Consider the following 20,444-nt stretch of genomic DNA (forward strand, 5'->3'; position numbering starts at 1 on the left):
TGATACCATTTCCGAGAAAATTCGGTTATTGAATTTATACTGATGGAAAAAAGAAACACAACATCTCCTGCTCCACACTCTGGCCCTCCCGTCTGCGTGGAACAGGCTGAAGAGTGACTCGTCTGTGAAGAGGACCTGATGCCACTGCTGACGAGTCCATCGCAGCCTCTGGCCCAAGCCAGTCAGGTGTGAGGTCTAGGAGGTGTGAGCAGAGGGCCTCTGACAGGTCGCCTTGCTCTAAGGCCAGCAGCATGGAGCCTCACTGTCCTGTCACTGGTGGGGGCATTGTGTCTGTTGGCAGCTTCAGCAGCAGTACGGGGGGCAGATCTGAAACGATCTCTCAGATGGACCAGTCTGATGTGTCGGTCCTGCTCTGGTGTAGTCACTCGAGAGCGACCGGATCTTGGACGGTCATCTGTCCTGCCGGTCTGCTGAAACCTCCTCTGCAGTCGGGACACAGTGGAGCAGCTCACTCCATAGTGTCTGGCAGTGCTGGCACATGACAGGCCTGCCTGCAGCATGCCAATGGCCCTCTCCCTGGCTTCTGGTGACATTCGAGGCATTATTAAATGCACAGCAAACTTTTCTTTTCTGTGGCCCTTTCTTGCAGTGACCTAAGCTTTGAATTAAGGCCTTTTTAAAGGTGACCTGATCAGGCATTGTTCCACCTGGACCTCGTTGGGTAAAAGTGCATAATAACGAGCTTTCGTGTGATTGACAAGCTGCAATGCCTCACTGCACAAACTGTATTGCTGGTCAGAGGGCTTAAAGCACATTGACAACTTTTTGTGAAAGTACATAAGCTATAACTATAGTATTCGCATTTCAGAAAATGTTGCATTTTTTTCCCCCATCAGCATACTATTTGTGGCGATTTTATTAAATAAGCCCATCAAGTGGGTTTTCCTGTTCGTAGTTTTCTTTGCAGTTCATTTTCTTCATTAGTTGACAACACAGTATCAGAATGTAATGGAAACCACCCTCTCCCGACTCCCCACAGAGAAGCAAGCATGAGGACACCCTTTTATTAAATAAAAATAAAATTAGTTTCATTATATCCTTATACAGAGTCTGTATGATATAGTTTTACCAGTGCGCGAAGCTCCTGTAACGACAGTCACCACATTAAAATCACACACACACACGAACACGTGACAGAGGAACAGGGACAGCGCCCAACGCGCGTCGAGGACGTGGGAGAGGCCGAGCCGGGGTCTCAGGCGCGGGCGGCGCCTCCGTGCGGCGGGTCCCGGCCTGGTCAGTAGCAGCGGAGCAAGAAGGTGTTGCAGGCGGCCCCCCGGAGGCAGTCACACAGCTTGCCGATGCGGGGCCCGTGTTTCACCGCGCAGCGCTCGCCGACGTCACACTGCGCCCGGGGAGACAGGAGGTCAGAGGTTAAAGGTCAGCGCTGGCTCCGGTTTGAAACGGTACGAGACACTGCTGTGGAAATCGGATTCTAGGCTGGGGGGGTCGTTACTCCTGACCGGGTCTGAGGGAATTTTATGACGTGGCAGAAATAACTGTGGTACCTGACTCCTTAGAAGAAACTGAAAGGCGGGGATAGCATTAATCAGGAATGGCCACTGGGTCATACGTGAAAGTATTTCAGTGATCCCAATACGAGCGGTACTGGTCACTCGTGAACACCCATTCGTGATAATAACAGAGAGTGACCGTGGCTGTGCCCAGACCATAAACCCCTCTGTGACACTGGCGGAACGGGGGACACTGTGGGAAATACACCTTGTATGTGTCTCCTTCAGTGTTCTCAGGAAATGGCCGTTTTCTCACAAATTAAACTCATCTCAAACCATCACTGGGCTGCGCTGCGACACCTCGCATCTCAATGACAGGAATGTACAACACTGTACCGTTTATACAGTGACATATAATGAAGCAGTGCATACCGAGAAGACAGTACGTTGTGAACACGGGTGAACTTGGGTGTTGTCGTGTTCTATCACACTTGTATTGTCCCCCAGTCTCAAAAGGTGTGATAACCCCCCTTAAATAACTTCCTAATTCCTTTGAGCTCCTCACTGTACCACAAATTTGCACAAGTGGCCAAGCCGCAATCCACCGCGAGAGCAGTTTCACTACGCGCCTAGAAGATCTCCTTCTAAAACACGCAATGCATCCACGGATGTCAGCCTGTTTGTCTCATTAGCAGCAGACTCCGCCCGAAGAAGAACCGTAAATCCAGTTCGTACATACTGTTGAATACGGAAGCGCATTGCTGCCACCAAGGGGAAAAAAAATAATCGCCCTTCTCGTCATTACGACCAATTGATCTCGTAACTTCGAGAAAATTGTCTCGTAATTACTAAATGGGAATAATCGTGTACTTCATGTGATCACGCGATAGTGTCACACTGTATAATACCTATATCGCTACGTGCGGACTTTTTGAAGCAGTGGGACTGATTGCACGTATAACTCTTCATAACGGAACCATCATTGCTTTGATCTCCAAATCCCACAAAACTGGTCCTCATCTTTGTCATAATAATAATGATGAATTAATAATTTCCTGCGCTTCTATAGCGCTTTTTTGGACTCTCCACTCAAAGCGCTTTACAGGTAATGGGGATCCCCTCCAGCACCATCAAGTGCAAGGCAAGCTCACGGTGGCTTCGACATGCGCTCACCGCACAATGTAACATGAAGTAATCATTGCTATCTCGTAATTACGAGGTGATTGTTTTTTCCTTTGGTGGCAGCAGTGCGCTCCCGTAATTGAAGACAGGCGCGAGTAAATAAACTGCCCGTGTGAGCCCGTGACAGCTTATCCTTCCCATAACGGCATAAAAGCACGTTTCCAAACAGGACCGGAGGGAATTCTGTCAACAGGTTATTCAGGAAAAAGACACAGGAGGCACGGGCGGCCATAAAAAATACATTCTTTTATATTTCTATTAAAGCATGAAGTACAATGCCGTCTCCCCTCCAGGTAGGAAATCCTTTGTTTTATCAAAAGAACAGAGTAGAACGAGCCGATTCTAGGTTGTATTCTTGTGAATTACATTTCCCACAAACCCGCACAGGTCTGGCGCATCCCAGAAAGTAATTCGAGGGCTATGTCCCTGCTCTTCGTCTGACTTCACAGGACTACGCTAACATCTTTTACGGTTCTGCGTCGCGATCTCTTTTTTAAGAACGATCAAACTCCGTATACAGCAGATCTATCTAGAACGGAAATAGCTTGTAATAATAGCTTATAATCAAGGCGGTGAACTGGTTCTCAGCAGAGGCGAGAAGCGGCCTTCCGATGCGACAGGACACCTTAGCAAAGTTAGTTGTTAAGTCTGTGTGTGACCCGCTGTTTACTTCATCATTTTCCCGATCCGCTTCTTCCAATACGGGGTCTATCCCGGCAAGCAACGGGGTCACACAGGCAGGGTACACCCTGGACTAGACGCCAGTCCATCGCAGGGCAGAGACACACACACCAGGGAGTATTTTCCCAGAAGCCAACTGATCTCCCAGCATGTCTTTGGACTGTGGGAGGGAACCCAGGCGAACACGGATAGACCATGCAAACTCCACACAGACAGCCCCCCGGATCCGGAATTGAACCCAGGGGCCCCAGCACTGCCGCCCCGATATTTATTCTAACATTTAAATTGATTTAACTCTATAAACCGGTATACGAGAGACGTTTTCCTCAGTACGTGCAGTATGCTGCCAACTGCAGCGCCGGTACAGGAAGAGCTTGACCTACCCTCGGGATCAGAGACTTCTTGTCCACAGACACTCTGTTGTCCTGGCTTTCGTCCAGCAACCCTTCCAGCGCTTCAGCCTGGATAATCAGACAGGAAAGTTACGAAGAATGACCAATCTTCCGCACTGAATAGCCCAGACCTGTCATTCTAACAGCTTAGAGAAACAGCCTGAAAAACGAAAATCACGGTTCCTCTCCTGGCGGCTGAATCAACAGATTATCAGGGATGTGATCGTGCGTCAGTCATATTATTGGAATCTTTTCACACAGCAAAAGGGCGCCTTCTCCACTCTCCGACAGATTCGTTAGCAATAAATGCATTTTAGTTCAGGTGCGGCCAGTCGTAGTGTTTATGCGCCCTTTCTCACGTGCTTGGAAAGCTCCGTGTGAAATTGGAACCCAGGTGTGGGATACGGACGGTCCCGTTTCATTTCTTAAATCTGCCGAAAGGGAGCTGAGCGCTACACGCCTGTGCCGGAGCGTCACTCCGCGACCGCCGTTTCTAAAATCCACGCATCCTTTAGAAAACTCACGAACGTCGCATTAACTGCGATGGGGCTTCTCTCCTGTTTTTTTTTTACGCGTTTTTTTTAACTTTTCTAGCTGTGCAGAGTTCTAAACATGCCATATATTCCACAGATAACGAATCTGTAGTATTTTTTGCAAGTCGTTTTTTTTTTTGGTGTGGCTACCGTAAGTAAATCGTTTTGCTTAATTTGTTCCCGAACTCAAAGCGACACTACGCCTGTTTGCACAAGACAAATAGGTATTTTTTTTTCCTCCACCACTTTTCAGAGAGAGAGAGACGGTCTCGGTACCCGATCTGCTGGTGATCAGACCATCCGGAATTGAACTGCCGTCCCGGTGGGACCTGTTTACCTGCTGAGCCAATTCAAGCGCGCAGTCAGTGGTCCGATTACCAGCAGATGGACTGGGCTAAGAGTCTCGCACTCAAAAGCGAGGGGAAGCCGAGTTCACAGCCGGATGCTCACCAGGTCTTCAGCGGAGTACCCCCGGGGGCCGTACTCCTCCTCCTCCCGCGGAGAGAGAGCGCCGTCGGCAGGCATCTGAGCGTGGCCGGCGACCGCGAGCACCGACAGACAGACGCCCAGGTACAGCGCCGACCTCACCTTAAAGCTGCCGCTGTCCATGGTGCTGTCACCCTCGGCGGAAACGATTTCTACGAGCTTCTCAGTCCAATCTGCCCCCCTCCCCGTCCTAACTGGAGTACCTCAGCGCTTCCTGCCCCCCGAGCGTCGGAGTTCAGCGTAGCCTTCTTCTGTTCCCGGCGCTGCAGTCTCTGCCCTCTCTAGTTCAGCCGCGCTGTTTCCAGTGTTGCCTGGGAACTTTATTTATACCCGGCGGGCGAGCGGCTCCCTCTCTCCGGCTGCCTCACGTCATCGCTCGTCTCCTCCGACACAGACCTTGTTTTTCTGGAAGTTACACCTGGGACCGAGGGGGTATGGATTTCACAATGAATACTGATTAAAACGCCGACCTCAGCCAAGTCGTTACAGCTCGGGGAGAGGGGGGGCTGTCGACGAGTTAGTGGAAAGAACACGAGCCTTTTTGGGCTCCGGGGATTCGGAAGGGTTGAAGTGGATCGTTTTCTCATTCTGGGAGACCTCCTCATCTTTACAATATAAATTCATGTTGACGCCGATCGCAATACATTCCCGCATTTAAGCATGTGTAACGCGACCATACTCAAATAATAGGGATGGCGGCAGAAATATCTACAGAATAATATGGGTGGTTAGCAGCGCTCGCAGCGCTGGGGGGTCCGGCTACACTTCCGGGGTGTTGTCTCTGTGGAGTTCACATGTTCTGGGTGCACCGGTTTCTTCCCACAGTCCAAAGACATGCTGGTAGGTTAACTGGCTTCTGTAAAACTGGCCCTGGTGTGAGTGTGTGTGTCCGTGTGCCCTGTGATGGACTGGCGTCCTGTCCAGGGTGGAGCCTGCCTTGTGCTCATTGCTTGCTGGGATAGACTGGCTCCACCGTGACCCTGAATTGGATAAAGAAGTTAGAAAACGGAAGAATATTAATCAAATGTATTAAATGCTTTGCTTCAGGATAATTTTTTTCATTACGAATTTATTTAGTAATTCTTATGGATAATAGAATAAACACAGCTTTTGAATTTTCTCAGTACACAACATAGTACTCCTGATAGGGCTAACATGTTTCCTGTAGGGTAAATGATTGGGAATATTTGTAGTCACCATGTAACTCAGTGATGTGCTAAACAGTATAATAGTCAACTGGACTTTATTTTCTTACAGATATACTGGCTGCCTAGTTTCTTCATTTAGACCCTTTTCGTCATAAGATATAGTATGACCCCGGATATTATTGAAGCAAAATATCTAAGCAAGTCAGCCTAGGTTTCAAAGGTCATGCTTTTCATTTGATCTAATACCCCTGATCTGTTCTCGTGCATGTGTACAGCATTGCAGGTTTGAAAATCAATGTACTGGCTGTCCTTGAGATAGACCTGGGTCTGCAGAACACTACAGTTGAAGGAACAAATAAGAAATCATTTTTCCAAGCATCTAGCAAGTGATATGCAAATACAGGTATGAAGAATAAGATGATACAACATCTTATTTTGTTTAGTATATAGTGTGTGAATGGGTGGCACATTGCCTCAGTGGTCAGTATTGTTGCCTTGCAGCTCTGGAGCCCTGATTCCACTCTAGACCCACAGTGCTATCTGTGTGGAGTTTGCATGTTCTCCTCATATTGACACGGGTTTGATGCAGTCATCGAAGTCACAGCCCTAAAAAGCAAGTGACACAATAGTGCAGTGGTGAGCATTGCTGACTCGCAGTATGGGGGAGCCCTGGATTCAAATCTAGACCTGGGTGCTGTCTGTGTGGAGTTTGTACGTTCTCCCTGTGTTTGTGTAGTTTTCCTCCAGGTTACCTCCCACACTGGTAGGTTAATTGGCTTCTGGAGAAACTGGCCCGGCCGTCAGTGTGTCTGTGTCTATCTGCCCCGAGATGGACAGGTGTCATGTCCAGGACATTCCCTGCCTTGCACCCATTTCTTCCCAGGATAGGCTCCAGGCCCCCTGTGATTCTGATTTGAGTGAAGTGGATAAAAAATGGATGGATACATTCATATCTGGTTTCTTAAGGCAAGGTTCCTTATGAATGAACAGGAGCTTTGTGTGGTCCTTGTGTGCACTTTAAATAATTCAGATCACAGTGAGAAGTCACTCACTATGCAGACATGGACTCTGCTCCTGTTAGCTCTGATGGAGGTGCCCTAGTACAGCATGCCAGTTAGCGTGGTGGGGATCTTGATTGGCCTACTGTGCCAAACCAGATGTCCTCTCCCCAAAAGCAAGTGAAGTCAGAAAAAAGTAGAAACCGGACCTCTTCCATGCTCTTGAGGAGGAGCCCTCACCCTTCACTGAGGTGCAGCTTTCCAGAGAACAGCTCACGAACAAACACCACAGCCATCAGGTTCCTGCAACAGAGGAAGCTCATAACTGCAAACGCAAAGAGTTTCTGGTAGAAGGCTTGACAACGTGCTGCGCAGCTCGGGGGGATCTGCTGACATTTTAATTATCACTCCTCGTCTAATTAATGAGTCAGGGGTCTGCGCTCCACTGTCCAGCGCTGTCCAAACCCCCCCCGCGACAATGCCCCCTGTGCACAATTATCCAGGAGATGGATGTAGTGAGTGCGGAGGCACTGCTGATAATGGCAAGACGAAGATGGGCGAGAGAGATGTCATAGAGTATCTCTGCGAAGTGCAATTTGCAGCTGGAGTGTTTATAAGAAGGCCTATTAACATTAGAGGGCCAGACGCTGGGTGGGCAGTTTTTGAAGGCCTCTTGGCCTGAGACGTGACAGAAGATGTGGAGCTTGTGTTGTGCGCTTGTTGAGAGTCGGCTCATCGCCATCTCTTTTGTAAATGTGCCTCGCTTCGAGAACAGGAGAGAAATGACATTAAATACCACCACTGTCGTTTTTCCCATTTCCTACCGTCTGATTTGCAGACACTGTACGAGGTCACTGTGATAAAGCTCCGCAGGTTTTCATCGCGGCTTCCTTGATCCTTCGAAACAGAATTTGCTTCGGCTTCTCTCGTGCTTTCTCTGTGCATTATGATGCAACGCTACGATGGCACGGCGTGGCTCTTCGGGAGAACATTGATTTTGCCCAAGAACACAGGTCAGATAGGTCCATCTCAAGCTGGGTCTGCCTGTGTTGTGTGTGGAGAACGTCCTTGTCCCCGAACCAACTGCTTTGCGCAAGAGAAATAGAAATAGAAGATCAGTTGCCTCCCGCTGTGCAATAAAGAATACTTTCCCCGTCACAGGAGCGATAGATTTGTATGACAATTGCATTTCTTTCCCATTGACATTCCGTGATCTCTCACATACGGGGGGAAGCTGGAGGTGTGTGGGGTGGGGAGCAGTGCGATCTGAATACCAAATGGGAACAAATTGGAAATCACGCCATCTATCAGGGTGCCATTTCCTACTGATTGGACGGCGGCCGTTGGAAGGGCCAGATAATTGTCTTTGACTGATGAACAGCCGCACCTGGGGGTGATGGCAGGAGCCAGTGATCCATCAGCAGGGTTGACGCAGTCGGAGACGAAGCCTGGGTCTCGGATTCTCAGTGTCCCGGTCTGGACCCAGAGGAGTGGCCCCTCCATGGCATTCTGGTAGCAGAGGAGTCTCTTCGATTCCTGCTCTTCCGTTTCTTCCACCCCCTTTCTGTCCGGCAGCGACATTTTCCAGACGCCCCCCTCGCCACCTCTTAATTTACCAGGTATTGATTTTGCGAGCCCCCTTGCACTCTTTCTGTAAATATTTCAGTATTTCCGCAAGGGTTGATGCGTTTTGTAATGCCGTCGATTTCTCGTTTATTATTTATTCCGTTGGCTAATGCCTCCGTCTGAGACGACCTTCCGGAAAGGTGGCAATAACTATGTTCCAAGGCGCTACGTGTGGAATGAAAATGAAACCTAAATCCATTGGGATGTAAAAAGCAAGATACGGTTGCAAAAATAAAAGTTCGGGGGTCCGCAGAAGGCAGTGCTGGAGAAGAGTTTGTATAGGATGACTAGCTGGATGAAATGTGAGCAACCAGAGGGCTTCCGCTATGATTTGTCAGGATTTCTATGTTACAGCATATGATCTCCTTAAGTGGCTAATCCAAAGCTTTTCCGAGATTCGAAACGCTTGATGTTAGACAACTGGCAGAGATCACAGGGATGGGGGGTGATGTAGCCACCAAGAGTTCTCTAGGTGACACACCAGGCAGCCCCAAGCTGCCAGATCAGCCTCTTATGAGCTTGCAGGCTGGTGGAAAAGGCATTGCTCCATCTGGTGGGCATGGGCAAAACAGATCTCCTGTGATTGTACTTTATTTGCACAATACCACCATGCCTCCACCATGCTTGACCCTACTGGACCATGGTGTACGTCCATCATCCATCCCCCAGTTTACATCCACTTCTTCCAATTCAGGGTCACAGGGGAACCAGAGTCTGTCCCAGCAAGTAATGGACACAGGGCAGGCTACACCCTGGACAGGACGCCAGTCCATCACAGAGCAGACAGACACTGACTAACACACACACTAGCTGATTTTAAGTCAGGTAACTTCCCATCGTGAAAGAAAACCGGAGCACCCGGAGGAAACCCACACGCACACAGGGAGAACATGCAAACTCCACACAGACAGACAATATGATATACAGTGTTAGAATTTAAGATCCATTAAAACCACTTGAACTAGAAACTTTTAAATGCAGAATTCCGAAAGTTCTGTATCATTTTCCTATTTCTCCGCATTGCACAGCTCCAAACCCACCAGGCAGTAAATGTTTAACGATCACGTCCCTTGAGAAATGTCACGGGCTTGGGAAAGATCACTCCGTGAGCTGCCGCCCCGCTGGGTCTGAGCAAACAGCCGCTGCTGGCTGGACTCCTGAAAAGACACATCATTTTCCACCAGCAGCCTGGGGCAAGACTGAGCCGTGGTAAGAGAGGAGGAGACGACGGAGCCCGTCATTAAATTCTAAATGAATACTCTCCAGCTTGGCTGACGTCTGCTCTGCAAACTCATTCTAGAAAGGTTGTTAAGCAAAAATAGAGAAGTTTACTTGCCATATGTACACATACCTTGTGATTCTTACTTGTGCCGTTCTCTCAGGACAGCACACAATAGGACTGTCCATTAAAAAACAGATCATAATAAATAAATCATGACAGTATGTGCAGACAATACATAAAACCATAAATACAAGCTAGTCTCAGTCAAAAGTGCAGAGTGCTTTGATTTCTGAGGCATTGCACAGTTAGCTGGTTACGATTCGCACTGCAGGAGGGTGGAAGCTGTTCTTAAACCTGGCAGCCTGTGATTTAATAGTGCGGTACTGCCGGGCAGAGCGCAGGGGGGGGAGAAAAGTTTGTGCACGAGATGGTTGGGATCCTCAGCAATGGATCGGGCTTCATCGTGAAGAGATAAGAGAGCCAGCTGGGAAGTGAGATAATAATAGAATTTCTTGTTTTTGTATTTTTTTCAAACTATGCAGTCTAGTGTCTTGAAGTTGGCTTTGCGGTCAAATACAGAAAGTATAAAGATGCTGCCTGTCCTCGGTCAGTAAGATAAAGGGCATGTACTTGGTAAGCTGGCTGTATGCCCAGAACATGAAAATAACTAACTGTTGTCTAGTTTGCAACTTAGATATAATTAATTGGCGTGTGTTGCTGTCTTATCATTTGTTTAGAATGTGTCATAGTAACTCTTTTTGTTTTAAGGTATAAAGGACCATCTTCAGCTACTTATTTTTTAAGTCTGGTGGTTGCAAGCCGGACTTCCATATGCATATGAAATAAAGGGACTTCTGCTTCACAGACACCTGAGCTTTGTCACTTGTATGACACAACAATTGTGACAGTGGATGGTGTGAATTTCACCGACAGATGGTAGATCCCATCCTACAGTCCTCTGTGCCGTTGGGCTGTATTGTCTGCTGGTGTACTGTAGATAGAGTATGAGAAAGGTTACAGACAAGAGAAGGCTGTTCGTCCTCTCTAATTCATTCTGTAGTTTTCAGCTTCAGAGACAATAGACAGAGCCTTTATGATCCCCAGGGGCCAATTTGTTTTACTGCAAGCAGACAATATAAAGAAGACGCACAAATAAACAATACACACGCACAGGAGAATCATCTGTTGAGCAGGGTTATGGCCACAGGTACGAATGAGAACTTGAGCCTGTTTGTTTTGAGGTTGGGAAATCTGTATCTGCGGTCTGAGGGGAGGAACTGCAAGTCTTGAATCAGAGGGTGGGAGGGGTCCTCTAGGATGGACTGTGCTCCACACAGGACTCGGGACTGAGAGGAGTGGAGCAGGGCTGAAAGATCCCGACACAGTCTGACAGCTCTCCCCCGTCTGTTCTCACTGCTCAGAGGCAGGTTCCCACACCAGCAGTGAGCAGGGCAAAATCAGAAGGTAGATAGTATCTTATTGATCGGAAAATCTCAGCTGTTTCCGATCAACTGATCTCAACTGGTTAATGTTTTTGAAGTAACAGTTTACTCATAAAATATAAGTCTTGGTAGCACATGGCCTCTTTTCTAGATCTTATTGGAAGAGGGAGCAAATCCCATCCAATAATATCATCTGTTTTTCTGTGAATTCAGGGACAGTAATTCAAACTGGACATTTGCGAGCGGTCTTTTTGTAAGTGTGCACTTAAATATTTAGAAGATGTTAACTGCCAGTTTAGTTTACATTTCCCCATTTAGTTGATCTGTTGGATTATAATTATAAGACAGAAGTCTGTCTTCCCTACATTTAGTTGCTACCCAGATATCTCACCAGATTTCTCCAGGAGATCCAGAGTGTCTGTAAGGTGCAGTAGGCTGATGTAAATGTAAGAGGATATCAGCTGTATACAGCGCTATAACTGTATATAGTGCGGTCATATGTTCATGCCCATTGATTTCTGTCCCGTTAATGTTTGCATTTCATCGAATCCATTCTGCTAGAGGTTCTATAGAAAACAAAGGAGGAGACAGAGGGCATCCCTGTCTCTTTTAAACATCAGGTCCATCTGATTAGATAACCATCGATCTTAATTTGCGCAGTAGGATTTGAATGAATGATTTCAGTTGCGTTTAAAAATGCATTTCCAAATCCAAATCTCTTGAGTGCTTGATATAACAATTCCCAACTGACCCAATCAAAAGCTCTTTCTGCATCTAAACCATCTTTCGATCCTCAATGGGTTCCATAATACATAATGTAAGGCCAAAATTATCTAGCGTTTGTCTGTCCTGGATATAACTGGCTATATACTGTATCTTTATCATCTGAATTAATCAGATGAGTTAGAATTCTCTCCACACTTTTGGTCATGATTGCAGCATAAATCTTATAGTCCGTGTTAAAAATGGAAACAGGTGAAAAGACCCACATCTAGACTGGTCTCCTCCCTTCCTGTCGCAATAATGGAAATAAGAGCTGCTCTTCAGGATAGGATCCTTTATCCAGTCAGAAGTTGATGAAGCAGAGGAGATAATTGTTTTCGGTATATCTTAGAGAATTCACTCAGGAAGCCACCAGTCCCTGCTGGTTTGCTAGATTTAGGATACGTTTCCTCACAGTTTATTCCTGCCGTGAATATAGTCTTTTGTTCAGCACTTAGAAATGGCAAGGTTTGAAAGACCCTAGCGAAAGAACAGGCCCTGTTTATTTGGGATTCCAGTTTGCGAGTGTGAATATTTGGAGTAGTCAGAAAAGGTTGCTTGTATTTCCTCTAGTCTGTAATGCGATTGTCCCGTTTCCAAGTCAATCATTTTATGGATTGTGGCTTTGGCTTGTTCTTCGCATGGTTGTCTTGCTCATATTTGTATTTATTTGGCTCCTGATTAATAGTAATTGTGTTTTAGGAATTTTCATTTTGTTTCTATTTCAGCAGCTTGCACATGTTTTTTTTCTGCTCAGATTTTCAATAATTACTTGTATGTCTTTTGGGTAGGTGATCATGTATTCTCTTGTTCAATACATTTTAATTCAGACTGTAGTGCCCTCCATCTTATTTTTTCTGTTCTGACCAAATCGAGATAAGTTCCCCTCTAAGCACTGCTTTGGCTGTATCCTTAAAATTACTGGGGACACCTCTTCTGCATCACTGTTTTGTAAACATAGTTCAATCTCCTGTTTAATTTAGTCTTTGATATTACTATCATTCAAAACACCGTAGTTCATCTTCCATAGATTGTTCTGCTTGCTAAAGTTTTAAAGCTACTATTAAAGTAACTGCTGCCTGGTCAGATAGATCAGCTATTGCAGCTACACATTCCTTAACCCTGGTTCTGTCTTTTCTGTTCATAAGGAAGTGATCTAATCTACCACATGAGTTATGAGGGTCAGTGAAATATATACAGTTCATCTCTGTAGTTTCTCCACACAACTAATATATGCAGGTCTTCAATAGATCTATTTACATATTTTATCAGAGGTTTAGGCTTCTTGAAGGTGTCCAATTTGGGGTTTAGATAAAGATTAAAATCCCTTCCTGGTATTGGCAGTCCTATTGTTTCTGTGCCTGCTAAATATTTGATGTTGATTTGAAAAATTATATCACTTCCCGTTGGTGAATGAACTTTAAGCAGAGTTACTAAGCAATCTCCTGTTTTCCCTTGAACTAAAATAAATCGACCTTCTTTGTCTTTAATCTCTGAAAGTATTCACAATTCACAGTAGTCAGGACCAACCCTATGATGACCTTTTAATTTTGTTTTCATAGAAGAAAAGAACAGTTTTTTTTAACAACCCCCACCACTCTTGGTGTAAAGAAGTGCCTCCTGCAGTGACACTTCTCCAGTTGCCTTTTGAAGTACTGGTACACCAGCAGGTGGCAGTCTTTCATTCTGGAGCACAATTTGCAAACCAAGGTCCCAGTATAGTGAGACGGATCGCTGTATAAGACCCTTCCACCTTTTGAAGGATGTGCTAAAAAAGAGAAAGGAGTTCCTGCCCACAGCAAGGATCTTTTCACAAAAGGGGTTTTGACTCTGGTCTTGTGGTCAAATCCAGAAATCAGACTTTAACTAAGTTCTCATTTGCTACATCTGAACCTGTTTCCTTCTCCTCTTCTCTCTTGATAAAAACAAAATTGGCACCTCCTAGGTGTTAAACAAAACCCTAATTGCATTATTGCTATTTTTGAAAGTCAAAACGACTTTGATTAGTACGACTACTTAAAGTCAGCATTTTTTCCTGTGTATCACAGCAGCGTCCAGCTCCACAACATCTCCACCAGTCCTGATCAAGCCCACCATCGCGGGGACTGGCCTGATTAAAGCCCAGCTGCTTCACTTTCAGAGGAGGTCAGAATCTAATGTATTGATCAAAAGCCGCAGGGTCGTGTCTAAGATTAGTCCTGCAGGCGGACAGGTAATGCTGGCTGAGTGTGTCTGGCTCAGAGCAGTGGATGAAAGAATCAGGTCTGCTAATTTGTTCCAGCTCTCCTGCCCTTTTAGCATCGGCTGCGTCTGTTAGCTCCCTGTCTTGTGCGCCTTTAAAGAGCTTTATTCGGCGGTCGATACCCGCACGGGGGAAAGAAAGATGTTCAGGACATTCAAAGCACGTTCCCCCTGGCCGATTACCAGGCGGGGCTGCGGAGGAGAGGGTCTCCTGTTCTTGACTCCGAGATCGATGGCGTTTGAGAACTTCTAAGCAGGCCGGGGGGCTCCCATGAGGCTTCAGCGACACATTGTTCCACCTCCCCTGTTTCTCATGCTGCTGGTGTTGCCGGCTTGCACGTTCCGGCTTTCAAGGCAGTTGAAAAAGCTTCGGGAGACAGGTAGCAAGAAAAAAAAACCCAGTGAGACGTGTTTCAGTATTCCCACGTTTTCCAACACGGATGAATTCCTGAAGAGGTGCATCACACGAGAGGATGAAAAGCTACTCGTTTGATTTGGAGGATGTTTTTATGGATTTTTGAGGATTGATTTTTTTTTGTTATTAACTTCATGAAAAAAAACGAACCGGACTGCTAGCAGTCTGGTCCCCCCGGAGTTGCATATGGTAATGGTTTTTGTACCCCCCTGTATAACACACACACAAATTCGAAATCGACAAATTAAGAGTCAATTGGGCTAACCAAATGACTGGTGATTTGTAAGGAGCAAATGCTTTGCGGATTTTCATTATTTGACCACACTTGCAATTCAGGGTTGCGGGGGGGTGGTGGAGGCTAAAGCCTATCCAGGCATGCAGTGGGGGCAAGGCAGGGTACACCCTGGACAGGACGCCCGTCCATCACAGGGCAGACAGACACACTCACACCAGGGCCAGTTGACCTACCAGTATGTAGCTGCACTGTGGATAAGAGTACCCATCCATCAACTTTCTAGCCTCTTCATCCAATTCAAGACCGTGGGGGGAACTGGAGTCTATCCCAGCAAGCCACAGGCTCAAGGCAGGGTATACGCTGGATGGGACATTAGTCAATAGCAGAGCACAGACACACACACACTCACACCAGGTGTAACGGCGCGTAGATCAGGACCCTGTGCAGACGGTATAATCCAGAAGTAAGTGTAAACAGACGCAGGGAGGAGACGTTCCCCAAAGCCCTTTCCCAGCCACTTCCGGATTATACTGTCTGCACAGGGTCCTATATATGCGCTACACGAGAGTCAGGACCGGCCCCCGTGACAGCAAGACTCTAGAGTGGAGCAGCCCGTTGCAGCTGCTGACCCAGCCAGCACTAGACCCATTGCTCGGTGCCATTTGGAAAGCCCTATCACAGACTCGGCTCGCCACAGCCCAGGCTCAAGGCTTGCCTGAGTCCCTGAGTGCTAGTCTGATGAAGAACAGCAGCGGGGTGAGCTGACGTCAGAATGTGAGTGGAAGAGGTGGCCGGATTTAAAACGAATGAGACTGTTTTACCTTGGATTATGGGGGCAGCGATTCCTCCAGTAAATTGTCTGAATAATTCAGCTGCTGAAAGACGTCACCCCTGCTCCTTTTAAAGTGCCAGCTCATTTGTCACTACTCTTCTGCTGGGCCGTAACCTTGCAGGAGGCTCTACACGTTTCCACATGCTTAGGATGAACCTGAACTCACGAAGTGTTTCACAGCAAGGTGGCCAAGCCAGCAGGGAAGTAAAGAGCATTTTTAGTCCTTAAGAGGTTCGACACATGTCCATCTCCATGGTGACGGCCAGTATACAATTCTTTATTGGTTCCAAAGCATTGGAAACTTAAAATGAAAAAGCAATGGCCTGAAAGAGGTTTGTTTACTGATTCATTGCCATAGTTCAGCTCTATGTTGCAAATAATTTGCATTTTCTATGGAATGGCTAGTGACTTTTCAATTGTAGATTACAGCTACCCCCCATATCCGTGCTGACCCTGGAGATCTGAAGGGAATTACACAGATCTCCTGGAATGTATTTTCAAGTTGTCTCCTTTTATTTCCAGTTCTGGTGCCCCAAAGATCAATCAGTGGGGCTTTCCTCTCGTGAAAGAAAACTGACACAGCTCTCGCTGGCTGTGCCGAAAGCTCACAGGGGTCTGGATTAAAAGAATTTGCACATGGACATGTCGTGCTCATTCAAGAGCAGCCTAGTGGCACAGCCTGGATTGAAACCAGCAACAACCTCCGGCTTGTAGGGCACACCATAACACTCAAAGTGGAGGCTAGACTTTTTGCCACTCTCGAGTAAAAATTCCAACACGTTTTCACTGGCATTCTTAGATGGGGAAGAAATGGGAAATGTGTGTCCTTGTTGCACACTGTGCTTGGCATGGAGCAGCAGTGGTTTATTTCCCTTGAACCCCTCTCCAGTTTTCTGGAACCTTTAATATTTTGTTTTTTAGCTATGCATGACCTATAACCATAGCTTACATTTTTTTAGAAGAGAGCTAAACACAGTTTAACTGGAGATTAGAGGGATGTTCTGTGAAAGAAGTACCGAAATAAAATATACAGACACTAAAGATTACTCACACGGAAGTCAGATAAGTTGGATTTTGTAACCAGTGTGGCAGCAGCATTTTTTGATGAGCCTAAAATTCCATTTTATGTTTGCAAGAGCTGGTCAGCCATTGATCAATCGGCCTCTGATTGTGCTAAAGTATTTGTCCAGTTCTTGAGTCCTGTCTGTGCATCTTTCTCTCCCTCCCCCCTTCCTCAGTTCACCTATTAGCCCACCACAATGGAAAATCCATTCTCATGCAATTAGGGCTGGCCAGTGGGTTGCAGTGGGTTCGACTGTGTGCAAATGACCCATCGCTCAATGTGGTTCAATCTCTTGCTGCTCAGACACGAATCTGTTACCCTACTGTGGCCCCACTGCGATTTCCAAAGCACTCACATTCATTTTCTTACTATATGAAAGATCTGTTGTTTCTGTGCAAACAAGGGGAAAATCTATGGCATAAATCTATTATAAGAAGGTTAAAAAGTGAACTACGGTATGTACGATTTTGGAAGTCAATCAGATTCCTTCTGTTTCTTTCGCAGAGATCAATGGCCATCCTCATTGAACAGCCACCTCTGCTCTGACATGGCTAAGTTACAGATTTTCTCCTGCCTCTTCTAGTTATTGCTCTTCTGTAGTATTCTTTGCATCTGTTTTCAGCAGACTTGTTTTGATCTGTTGGTCCGAGACGTTTTAAAATTGACCCTCCCGGTTTCCACGATTCATGTTAGCAAGAGGGAAGTAATGTACTGGGATGTCCAGTCCAAGTGAATAAGCGCAGGTTGTGCAGCAGACATTTCACCACAGCAATGTTCCAACATGATCTGCAGGCAGTTAACAAGTCCCACATATCCTCAAAACTGCCTCAAAGTCAAGAGCAGTATTTCTGTCGGATTAAAAGAGATGTATTAACAAGCCTGCTTGTTTACAGTGTAAAAAGACTGCTATACCTCACCAGAGGTTTTTTGTGCCACATTCGGAATGGCAGACAATGACAGCAGCATGGTGCTGCGCAAACCTGGACATTTGTGTCTATTTTGTGATGTAAATTGGAGTTTTGTGTAAAGTTTGCTTTCACTGTGGCTTGAGAGACTCTCAATGCTGATTCTCTCTGACCTCGGGATATCATCATCGCCTTGCAGTTCCCCTTCGATGTTAGCGAGAGGGAAGTGATCTATGTAGGGGCTGTCCATCCCAGATCAGGAGTAGCCCACCCTAGTCCTGGAGAGTGTCAGTCCAGCTTGTCCTTTACAATACGTCCTATACAAAACATTAGTATGTAAATACTTGGAACCCATGAGTTTTGATTAATTTGGGAAATAAATTGATTCAGTGTTGTCAGGAATGACCCACTGTAGGCATTAAGATTTACAAGGTGTTGGCGTTCCTGTTAGTGTAGTGTAGAGTAGTGTCTAATTAATCAATTGATTGTACAAATCAGCTGGTTAGGTGGTCAAACACAGATAGATTCAAGCCTTTACAAATTGAGGGTTGGCGATCTATGAAAGGAGCTCCTTTCATAGCAGGGGAGCAGGGGCTGATCGCAGATACATCAGACTTTATAGACCAGAGCAATACTGACCTCTGTTAATTGTTCCAGTCAAATGCCTCATTTCTGGGGTTTTTTAGCAGTTTCATTTCACAACATGAATCAACACAATACAAAAAAAAGACCTACAGTGAACTGGGGTACATCCCCATCAACACAAGATCATAACACATTCATCTATTAAAACATAAGATGACGAGTTTCTTGAAAAAAGGTTTCACTTAGAACAGTGATAGTCATAGTGGGAGGTTGGCACAGTGGAGCAGTGGTGAGCACTGCTGCATCACAGCTCTGTGGCTCCCGGGTTCAATTCTGGACCTGGGGTGGTGTCTGTATGAAGTTTGTATGCTCTCCTCGTGTTCCTTTGTGTTTCCTGCAGATGATCGGGTTTCCTCCACAGTGCAAAAACATGCTGCTAGCTTATTTGGCTTCTGGGACAATTGGCCCTGGTGTGAGCGTGTCTGTTTTTGTGTCTGTGTGCCCTGTGATTGACTGGCGTCATGTCCATGGTATAGCCTGCCTTGCGCCTGTTGCTTGTAGGTATAGGCTCTGGCTCCCACACAACCCTGAACTTGGAGGAAGTCGTTGGAAGATGGATGAATGGTTGTCCACATGACTCAAAGCTGGGTGTTTATGACAAATTAGGAAATGCAGACAGGATCCTCCAACCCAGCCACCCACCATCAAGCTGATCATCCTCTGGCAGTGAGGCTCCATGCACTGTGGCGGGATGTTTTTCCCCATAATTAATGCCACCCAGATGGTCACAGAGGTCACTATGTGACCATGACTTTACAAACCTCAGGACAACTACCTTTAACCCTACCACTAGCACTGCTGAGTAACTTGTGTACTCCTGCCTGAGAAATCCCAGTGAAACACCCCAGGCTCAAACCCACAACCTCTGGGTCAGAGCCTGCAGCCCCCACCTCCTGGGGTTAACCTGCTGAGCCGAACCCCTGTACCCTTCTTCCGTTCTCCTACTCTTCCGTTCTGAAGTTTGTGTGATCCCGAGACCACTTACCAAATTGGAAAACATACAACATGATCAGCCACAGAGAAAAGTCAAAGTGGCCTTTGACTGCAACGCCTGTGGTGACTATTTTGATTGGATTAAAATCTTCCACTGGTTTAAACTGCTCCTTTGGGGAAAGGAAACACGTTGTAATGCGTCTCCTGCTGTATTCTGCTGGTAGATGCCTCTGATCTGGCCCTTATCTTTTTCCGTTAGGCTGAAAGTCAAGGATTCTTAACCTAGACTCGAGTGTCCCCTGTCTTATGAGGATTAACCTGAAAGAGGGCTTAATGAGAGAAATGCGCCCACTGGAAAGGGTTTGTATGCAGGACCGTGGCAAAACGAGAACTGCCGGCATTAAGGCGGAGTCTTAACAACAAATTAGTCTGGAAACGTAAATACGTTTACCGTGAAAGGACTGCAATTAGGGAGATAAATATTTTATCGTTTGGATATCTTTACTAATCTCTGATGCCGAAGCCCCAACAACAGCAGAACAAAAACAAGGTTTCAAGTGCAGGGAAAGCAGCACAGAGAAAGCAGGGATTTTCTTTAAAGGCACTTTGGTAAATCATGGGAGCACGCTGATCTTTAGCAAACACACTCTCTTCAGATCACAGGAGCCAGAGCAGTATCTCAAGACAGCGGGCTCAGCCTGGTGTATGAAGTTCAGCTGGGGAGAAATGTCAGAAGCTGGTCAGTCTGGTCTAGCTCCTGACAAAGGCAGTGAAATATAGTAAAACAGCTCAATCATGGTAATACCATTAGGCAAGCTAGGAAAACTATGGCAATCAACATCATGTTTTAAATACAGGCTTGATACATCCAAATGTTATGCAATACAAGACTGTCTGGTGGTTTATTAAGAGAAATAAATATGTTTAAACAATGCAGATGTGTCAGAAGTCCCTTTTCTGTGCTTGTTGAAGACACCTCTGTCCTTCGCAAGTGGCAGATAAGGTGTTTTATTCTGAATTGTATTTTTTAAGATAAAAAGGGCTCTATCAGTGTGTTCTCCCCATGTTCTTGTGGGATTCCTCCCACAGGCCAAAGACATGCTGGTGGGTTAATTGGCTTCTGGGAAAACTTGTCCTGGTATGAGAGTGTGTCTTTGTCTGCCCCGAGATGGACTGGTGTCCTGTCCAGGGTGTACCCCGCCTTGTGCCCATTGCTTGCTGGGATAGG

General features: G+C 46.3%; 1 protein-coding gene across 1 annotated transcript; it reads right to left on the bottom strand.

The window, feature by feature from the left end:
* Positions 1-1,011: 1,011 nt before the first annotated feature.
* Positions 1,012-5,058, bottom strand: cart4 (cocaine- and amphetamine-regulated transcript 4). The gene is made up of 3 exons (XM_069184654.1): positions 4,714-5,058; positions 3,722-3,799; positions 1,012-1,366 (listed from the first exon to the last, which is right to left on the bottom strand). Exons 1-3 carry the CDS (start codon positions 4,870-4,872, stop codon positions 1,259-1,261), a joined length of 345 nt encoding a protein of 114 aa, XP_069040755.1. The 5' UTR covers positions 4,873-5,058; the 3' UTR covers positions 1,012-1,258.
* Positions 5,059-20,444: the final 15,386 nt, after the last annotated feature.

The sequence above is a fragment of the Lepisosteus oculatus genome, chromosome 27, assembly GCF_040954835.1.
Source record: "Lepisosteus oculatus isolate fLepOcu1 chromosome 27, fLepOcu1.hap2, whole genome shotgun sequence".
NCBI classification, from domain to species: Eukaryota; Metazoa; Chordata; class Actinopteri; order Semionotiformes; family Lepisosteidae; genus Lepisosteus; species Lepisosteus oculatus.

Coding starts and splice junctions, on each gene's coding strand:
- cart4 (XM_069184654.1), bottom strand. CDS start 4,872: ATGGACAGCGGCAGCTTTAAGGTGAGGTCGGCGCTGTACCTGGGCGTC. Junction 3,800..4,713: donor GGTACTCCGCTGAAGACCTG/GTGAGCATCCGG, acceptor CTGATTATCCAG/GCTGAAGCGCTGGAAGGGTT. Junction 1,367..3,721: donor AGAAGTCTCTGATCCCGAGG/GTAGGTCAAGCT, acceptor CCCCGGGCGCAG/TGTGACGTCGGCGAGCGCTG.